Below are 8,563 nucleotides of genomic sequence, written 5' to 3'. Positions count from 1 at the left end.
GAGAGTTTCTCTAGATCCCTTCATTGCCCGCAAGCTTCTGCCCGAAGCTGCACTGTAGCATAGTTGCGATGGGCAACTGGGCTCTGGGCTATTTTTGGTGAATACGAAACCCTATTTTATACTATTTGAGAGTTTCATTTTATTTATATTGCTTCCATTTTGAGTTTTGCAACGTTTTTTGTGTTTTTTTTTTCCTTCTCTATTGCTGTTGGAGGCGTCGATCATGTGCCGAAAGTGTTGAATTTGGTTTGCGAGCTCCGTAAGGTATTCTGACACGAATTCAACGAAGAAAAGAGTTTGAGAAGATAAGAAGAAAGGAGAAGATCATTTGGCCGCTTTGGAGAAGAGCTGGATGCCGAAAAGGCTGTTTAAGGTATGTTTTAGCATATCATATATATTTTTGGTTAAATAACTTTTTTTCAGGCAAAATATATTTAAATTTGAAATTAATTGCAGATTCTGGGTTGTTAACTGGGGCGGTAGGATCGAGGCGAGCATGGACATTCACTGCAAAGCGACCTATAACTTTCAGAAAAATTAATCCTAAGTAAAGAGGATTAATTTAATTAACAAAAATTACTTGAGTCTTAAATTTTAATATTATGTCTTATAGGTCCTTGATCTCATGTAAAAGTCACCGCAATCTCCAGCTAACTATAGAAGATAAGGAGTTTAGCGTAGCAACTAAGATGAGTAATTGCAGTTCTAAATTGCAGTGATCTTTTTTATCTAAGATTGTAGCTTAACTAAATGCATGCCCTAGTTAATCAAATCCTTTATATCGATAGGACAGATATTCATGACAAGCATAATAGAAAAATATGTGCATGCATGAAAAATTTGCATGAGATGAATGATATTTAGATAAATATTATATGTATGATAAACTAATAAGATATGCATGTTATAAGTAAAAGATATGTATGAGATAGATATAAGTAAGAGATATGCATTAAATAAATATAAGAGATAAACATGAATATAAAAGATATGTCTAATGAATAGTTGTATAACAGATTAAATATGCATGTTAGTAAATGCATAAAGATATCTTAGAATAATATATGTATGAAAAATGAAATAACTTATATTTGAACGCTTGCATGTGCATGTTTTGAGTATTTCACTCGCAAGAAATGTCAGTGTATCAACGCATGTAGAGTTTTTCTACCATCCCAAACAATTGTGATGGTTAGATCACTAACTGTTATGCTGACGGGATAATATCAGTCTGGGGCGAGTAGAACAAAGCTTACCTCCCTAGATAATTGTAATGTTTACATTACTAACTGCTATGTCGATAGGACAATATCGGTCGGGGGCAGATGAAGACATTTTCATCCTAGACAATTGTGATGTGTAGATCGCTAACCACTGTGCCGATGAGAGCCAATAAGGTAATATCGACCAAGGGTGTGTTAGGTTTGTTGACAATGATCCTCACAAAAATGGATGTGTATGTAGTGTGTTAAGTATAAAATAAAAGTAGTTAAAGTAAATGCTTTTAGAAGATTAAGTATGTTCATTTAGAAAAAAAAATCCTTAATGCATGCATTGACATATATCAAATTGTTTATAAGTATATATATATTAATTGTTTATAAAATATAAAAGACCGACATCATATAAGATTATTTATAAACTCACGTGCATATTGAATTCTTCTCATTAGATTACTGTTGTTTATAAGTGTGATTATTCCTGTGTTATCTTTAGATAACTCATTATGTTGTTGTCATATTTGAATAAGATGAATATAAAGGAGCAAATGTATACAAAAGACGATAACAACAATAAGAAAAATATAATTTTTACTTATTAATTTTAATTGTTTTCTTTAGTGACTCTTTCATGTATTATTTGAATATTAAATTGTAAGGGATAGAATTAGAATAACAGAGAATTGATTTTCACTATCCGACCGTTCGTTCCCCCCTTGGTTAACTTCAAGCTCTGGGCTGGGTCGTAACAAAAATCGTATCAGAGCTGAGGAATAGATCAAAGTAAAGGTTTAGATTAAATAAGATGAATTTTAATGAAAGAGGCAACAAGATAATTGGATTAAGTTATAAGTTATAAATAATATAAATTAAAATTTTTAATTAAGTCTAATTAAATTATATGATTGTTATTTTAAAATTATGGATGATCCAGAGGAAGAGGTTAGAAATGAGAATATAGAATTTGTTGTACCCCAAAATGTCACAGCCAGTGTTGGTGATTTCTCTTATATGATGATGTTGTGACTCGATTAAAAATTCTCAATCTCAAGCTTATACCAGTGGAGAAGCACCAATAGAAATAATACTTGAAGCTTTTTCAAGATATGAGACCGCCTTTGTTTTTTAGAGCAGGAGGGTCGATGGAAGGAGAAAATTGGCTATTGAAAGTGGAGAAAATCATAGATTGTATGTCATGTCCACAGGAGAGAAGAGTTACCCTTGTCACTTTTGCTTTTGAGGGGACGTTGAGAGACGGTGGCAAGGACAAATGCATGAGAAGTTTCGAGGAAGAACAAGCCACTTGGTGACGTGGGATGAGTTTATAAAAGCCTTCAGAGATATTGGTTTGTATCACTGTCAACTAGAAGATAGATGCAAGATAAATTCATTATGTTGGTGGAAGGAGAACAGACAGTTATGAAATACAAAGAGAAGTTTACTATGCTATCGAGATATGCACCCTAACTTATTCTAAATGCAGAGGAAAAATGTCATAAATCTATTTCCGGAATGAAAGATTCAATCAAACAGCAACTAATGCCACTTGAAATTGAAGACTATTCAGTACTAGTGGAGAGTGCTAAGCGGTGGAGATTGATTTCCAGCATAATCAAAAGTAAAGAGAGTTGCACAAGAGGAAAAGTTCGGAAGAAGTGACACCAACATCTCATTCAGAAGAAGAGTCTAGTGGGAAGAACATGTCGTCTTGCACTAGTGGAGCTGTTAGCTTGGCTTGCAGTAGCACTGTACAGTTCTGTGTTAAGTGTGGAAAGCAACATCGCGGTGAATGTTTACTTGGGTCGAAGAAGTGTTACTTATGCAGACAGCCTAGACATCAGAGGAGAAATTGTCCTAATGGTGTTCAAAGATTCACATTAGATGTTCATTCAAGAAGGAATCCAGCTCAAGGGAATTTTCAAGAAGGATTTACTCCTAAAAATAGTCAGCAGAGGATAGCATAAGCTGATAATGTGGCCGTGATGAGAAACCAAGACAAAACACTCAACCAAAAGTTTATTCCCAACTTGTCAAGAATCAGAAGAAACTGTTTCTACTGATGTTGATACATTATTTGATGGATGATTTGTCTTTTGGGTGTTATCTTGGATTTATCAGATGTCTAGTTTATCACATGTTTTAGTTACCACTTCACAAGAAATAGATATTTGTAATCACTTTTGTTTCTTCTTCATAGTCGATGTGGAATTTATGAATTTCGATGATGAAATAATGTAATAACCAATTTTTGAGAAAACGAAATAATTTTTTTGCGACTTAAATTGTACCTCAATTTTTGCACCACTCGGATTTTAATCAAAATAAATTTATAAAATTCTACACGAAAAATCAATTAGTTCTATATAAAGCATCGTAAGTTAATTATGAATAAATTGAGACAAATAAAAATTTGAAGTTATAAGTTTAACTAAACAAATCTAATTAAACTTTAATTAACCCTCCTTAATCTCGCATTGTTGTTCCCCACTAACTTACCATGTGTTAAATACGTTGAATAGGTTAAAACTCTCGAAACTTCTTCCCCTGCTCCCGAATTCCCTCTCCCCCACTCGGTTTCACTCATTCACCCTCCCTCGTTCGATCGAGCTCAACAAAAGCTCCTATGAGGGGTTGCGATCGCAGCTCAACCCGCAGACGAGAGCTGAGGCGACAAGAGGCCACCTGAGCATTGCACCTCTTCCCCAACTTCCGTTTCCTTCCCTTCCCGTAAGCTTTTACACGACTCTGCACTGTACCTGAGCCACGGTCTGCAACTGGGTAGCCCACAAAGTGCCGCAATCTTCATTTTAAGACTACGGGGTATTTTTAGTCAGTATTGAACCCAATTTCATACTATTTGAGAGGTTCATTTTCTTTCTCTAGCTTCTATTTTGAGTGTTTCCTCGTTTTTCATGCTTTTTCCTTTCTGATAGTTGTCGAAGGCTGCAATCTTGTGTTGAATGTGGTTTGTGAGCTCCGTAAGGTATTCTAACACGAATTCAGTGAAGGAAAGAGTTTGAGAATATACAGAGAAGGGACATGTAGATTTGGACACTTTGGAGAAGAGTTGTCGCCGAGAAGGTTGTTCAAGATATGTTTTAGCAAATCATTATATTTTTAGTTAAATTACTTTTTTTAGCCAAAATATATTTAAATTTGAAGTTAATTGTGGATTTTAGGTTGTTAATCGGAGCGGCAAACTAGAGGCGAGTGTGGACATTCACTGTAAAACAACCATGTAACTTTCAGGTAAATTAATGCCCTAAATGGTTGGCTCTTGTTTCTGTTTTCAAGTTGCTTTCTCGGAAAACTTATGATAATATGTTCAACCACATTTGCTGAGTATGTAAACCATTTAGGGCAGGAGAATTTGGCTATAAATTTGATTTAACTGAAATTGACATGATAATACCAAACTAAACTGAATCTGTGATGTGTTAGTATTTGTCCCTCGTACCAATTTCCATATTTGAAGTTGTGATCAGGTTAAATTGGCACTTGTTGAAAACCTGAATTTACTTTCAATTGTGTCTCTGTTGGATTGCTTTTTATTGCAAAATATTAAATATCGCTGTGTAGCTGATCATGCTTTAATCCACGAGATACTAAATGCATTATCTACTCATATAGTTAAGTAGTGTTCTTTAACCCGAAGAGAATGAACAAAGACCGTCAAATCTATCCTTTGAACATGAAAACAAAAGCACGGTTTGCTGTTTGCTGTTTTGATGGCAAAAAACAGGTTTGAATAGGAGTGGATGCTTATGTGGATTGGGAGACAAAAAGCATGCCTGATTAAAAAAGCCCAAATTAGGGTAGATGTAGAAATTAGGTACGAGAATGGTGATGAGCCTTATATGAATCGCAAGTAATGTTGTTGCTTGAGAAAGTTCCCTTGGTTTTTTCTATGCTCATAAGATGTTCCTGTTGTTCTAGGTATCAGCTGCTGAAATGTGGGCTAGTGCTCTTTGTGCTTTGGAATAAACAAATAGGGAGAGAATATTATATGTATCATAATTTTTCATAAAATAGTGATGAAAAAATTTTGTTCAGGGTAACAGGATACAGATATGATTGTCTAGGTTATCAGAAGTTTGTAATTCAGAGCAATTATAGTTATTTTAGAAAGTCAAAGAATTTTAGAAAGCTAATGTTGACCTGCTTAAGTGGGTCAAGGGATTTTTCTTACCTTTTGTGCAGAGATTCATTTCTTGCCTTCTATGAATGAAAGATTCTCTTGGATATGGCTGCCAATTCAAATTGATCGGAGACTTTCATCTTCAAATTGTCTATTTCTTAGTGAAAAAATAGATGTTACTGTTTGCTATCCTTCTAGTTCCCTAACTTCTGCTATTTTGTGTAACACTTGTTATCGGAAATTGTTATGTTGAGTTCTATTTTCCATTTATCTCTTTTGTTATTGTGTCTTGCAGGTATTTGCCGCAGAATACACTTTGATATGTAAAATATTTGACTATCAAAAGCCTTATATTTGTTTTATGGATGGGGTGACCATGGGCTTTGGCATTGGTCTTTCAGGCCACGGTCGTTATCGTATCATTACTGAGGTACAACTTCTATTGGAAATCATTGACCAAAATCCTAGAACTAAACCAAATGCAACCTATCATTGTTGAAGTTTTTCTGGTGCAAATTTTTCTTGGTGTGCTAGCGAACTCTTTTAGCAATGCCAGAAAATGGAATTGGCTTGTTCCCTGATGTTGGCTTTGCTTATATAGCTGCACAAAGCCCTGGAGGTGGCGCTGTTGGTATGCTATTAAAGTCTTATTAATTTCTCTTACATTCTTCAAATTTCTCAATAATTGCAACAATACAGTTTCAATTTTCAGAGTAGAATTGTGCAAATTTCTGTTTTGTTGACTTGTAAAAGTTAGTCCGTATTTTATTTACAATATTGAGATATCTGATTTTTTAAGCCAGCTCCATTTCCTTAGCGTCAATTAAAATAGAAAATTAACATCAGTATAGCTTTCTTATATCAAATCATGCTATGTTGATTTGTACTTTTTGAAGAAAATAATAATATTTATATTGTTCTTTTATTTTAATTTATTTGGCAGTAACACGTGTGCTGTGTTTGATTTCTTATTGACTTATGTTTGATGTAATTGATCACAATAAATCTGACAAGCTTGGCATTGAGATACATATTCAACAATATTTTTCTTCATACATGGCAGCCAAAATATCAATTTCAAGGCCTTGTACATTTTAGTGCCGCCTGGATGAATTGTATAACCCGAATAATGAGCTTCATGTAAGATTTCTTGTCTCAAATCAGAATCAATAGGTACCCATAACTGCAGCTTATTTCTGATAATACCATTTTCATCGACAATTATATCCGACCTCTTTCCTAATTGAAGTTGTTTCAGAAGTTTTGAATATTCACTATTAACTTTCCGAGCTGCCTTAATTTTATCCATTTGTCACGATCCGAACCGGGGCTTGGAGTTAACCACGACGAGAATTGACGGTCGGACAGTGAAAATCAATTTTCTGTTATTTTAATTCTATCAATAGCAATTTAATCTTTAAATAATACATGAAAGTGTCACTAAAGAAAGTAATAAAAATTAACAAGTAAAAATTATATTTTTTTTGTTATTGTTCTCGTATTCTATATACACTTGCTACTCTTCTATTCATCTTGTTCAGCTGTTTAAAAACTAGAATTAATATGAAAGCAACATAATGAGTTGTGTGAAGATAACTTGGGAGTAATCACACTTCTAAACTACAGTAATTCAATGATAAGAATTCAATATGCATACGAGTCTATAAGGAATCTTATAATATTTCAACCAAAGCCAGCAAAACCACCTCTCGGGTAAGAGCCAAACAAAGCAAACCGAGCTCCCAACTAGAGCCAAACCGAGCACAGCAGGGACAGCAGGGGCCAAAGCCGAGCCCAACAAGGCTAAAACAGGACCCAAGCATTGATATTAATTTAGACTTTAATAGAAATTAAAATTCCAGCCACTTCTAAACAAATCGAAAATCAGTAAGAGCCCAAAGTGAGCCTCCAAACCATGCCAAAACCGAGCCCAACAAGGACCAAAACCGAGTCCAACAATATTAAAATCCATGCTTCCATAAAAAAATAAATTTCTAGCCATTTTAAGCCAAAGCCGAGACTCTAAACCAAGCCAAAACCGAGCCCAACAAGAACCAAAAATCAAAACAGAGCTCAACAAGGCTAAAACAGGACCCAATCATTGATATAAATTCAAGCTTGAACAGGAATTAAAGTTTCAGCCACCTGTAAGTAAAACCGAGCCATCCAAAGCCAAGGAACAACCTGCATGTCTAAATATTCCAAGCATACAACGATTACAACAGATTTTTGAGCAGGGCAGCAGGGGAGATGCCTCACGAGGAGCTAAACCAAGCCCTCAAAACAAGATACAAATCTTTCCAGATTAAATAAATTTCTTCCTAAAATAAATTTTCTCATGACATGCATTTCAAGTAAGGGAAAGCCGCAAGAGCTAAACCGAACCCCCACATATGTATAAAAATGTAAAGTGAACTCTATAGCATTCATTTTATGCAAGAGCAAGTCTTAAGATGCCAAAGCCGAGACCCCTTAACATGCATGAAAGACCGAATAGATTCTTCAATATCTCATGCTAAACGAAAGATAAACAGAAAGTTTCACAATACACCTCCCAACATGTTTGCTAGAGGAGTATAAATTATTCCAAAGCCATGCTTCAATTATCCAAATCGCTGCCAACATAAACATGATATGATAAACAAAAAATATGTCATATATCCACCACTTTAAGCAAATATCTAAGTCCAATTTCTAACACATGCTTACATTTCATCCTTCACATGCGAATATCTCAAAAATATATGAAAGTAAAGTAAACTAGCATGTTGTACCATCCAACAGGGCCATGCTCAAAGGCTCGACAGAGAGAAAACCGAAAGGAAACAGGGCATTGAGAAGGGGGGAAGAAGAGTACCTTCCTTTGATGCAAATGTAAAGCACCGCAAAACCAGAAACCACCTCAAGGAGATGCTTTCACATAAAATCCCCTTCCTAAACCCCTCTCACTGCAAAAATCCTACTCCTCTCCTCTTTTGTAAACTTTTTCAACAACCCAAAAATTTCAAAAGAAACTATGTTTATAGGCATAGAAGAGAGGTGAAGAGAAAGAAGATTACTTAGAAGATCACCCCACCACCCACGGTACTCGAATCGGGCCAAAAAAGAAAAAGCCGCATTCCCTGCTCATGGAAGGCGAAGCAACTGAAACATCCAGGTTCAAGTGGCCAGCCTGTGGCAGGGGGGAAAAAAACGGGAAGAAGAG

At 35.1% G+C, this 8,563-nt stretch overlaps 1 protein-coding gene across 2 annotated transcripts in view; it reads left to right on the top strand.

Moving 5' to 3' along the window:
- Window positions 1–8,563, top strand: part of LOC110017839 (3-hydroxyisobutyryl-CoA hydrolase-like protein 3, mitochondrial) — a 37,841-nt gene that overhangs the window by 15,433 nt on the left and 13,845 nt on the right. For both annotated transcript variants that reach the window (XM_020714965.1, XM_020714966.1), the window contains exons 3-4: window positions 5,654–5,788; window positions 5,893–5,989. In XM_020714965.1, the coding sequence (XP_020570624.1) occupies window positions 5,654–5,788; window positions 5,893–5,989 (232 nt within the window). The remainder of the gene's footprint in view (window positions 1–5,653; window positions 5,789–5,892; window positions 5,990–8,563) is intronic.

This window comes from Phalaenopsis equestris, unplaced genomic scaffold, assembly GCF_001263595.1.
Source record: "Phalaenopsis equestris unplaced genomic scaffold, ASM126359v1 Scaffold000002, whole genome shotgun sequence".
Classification (NCBI taxonomy): Eukaryota; Viridiplantae; Streptophyta; class Magnoliopsida; order Asparagales; family Orchidaceae; genus Phalaenopsis; species Phalaenopsis equestris.
The sequence above is the reverse complement of the archived record's forward strand: the minus strand, read 5'-3'. Positions and strand labels throughout refer to the sequence as shown.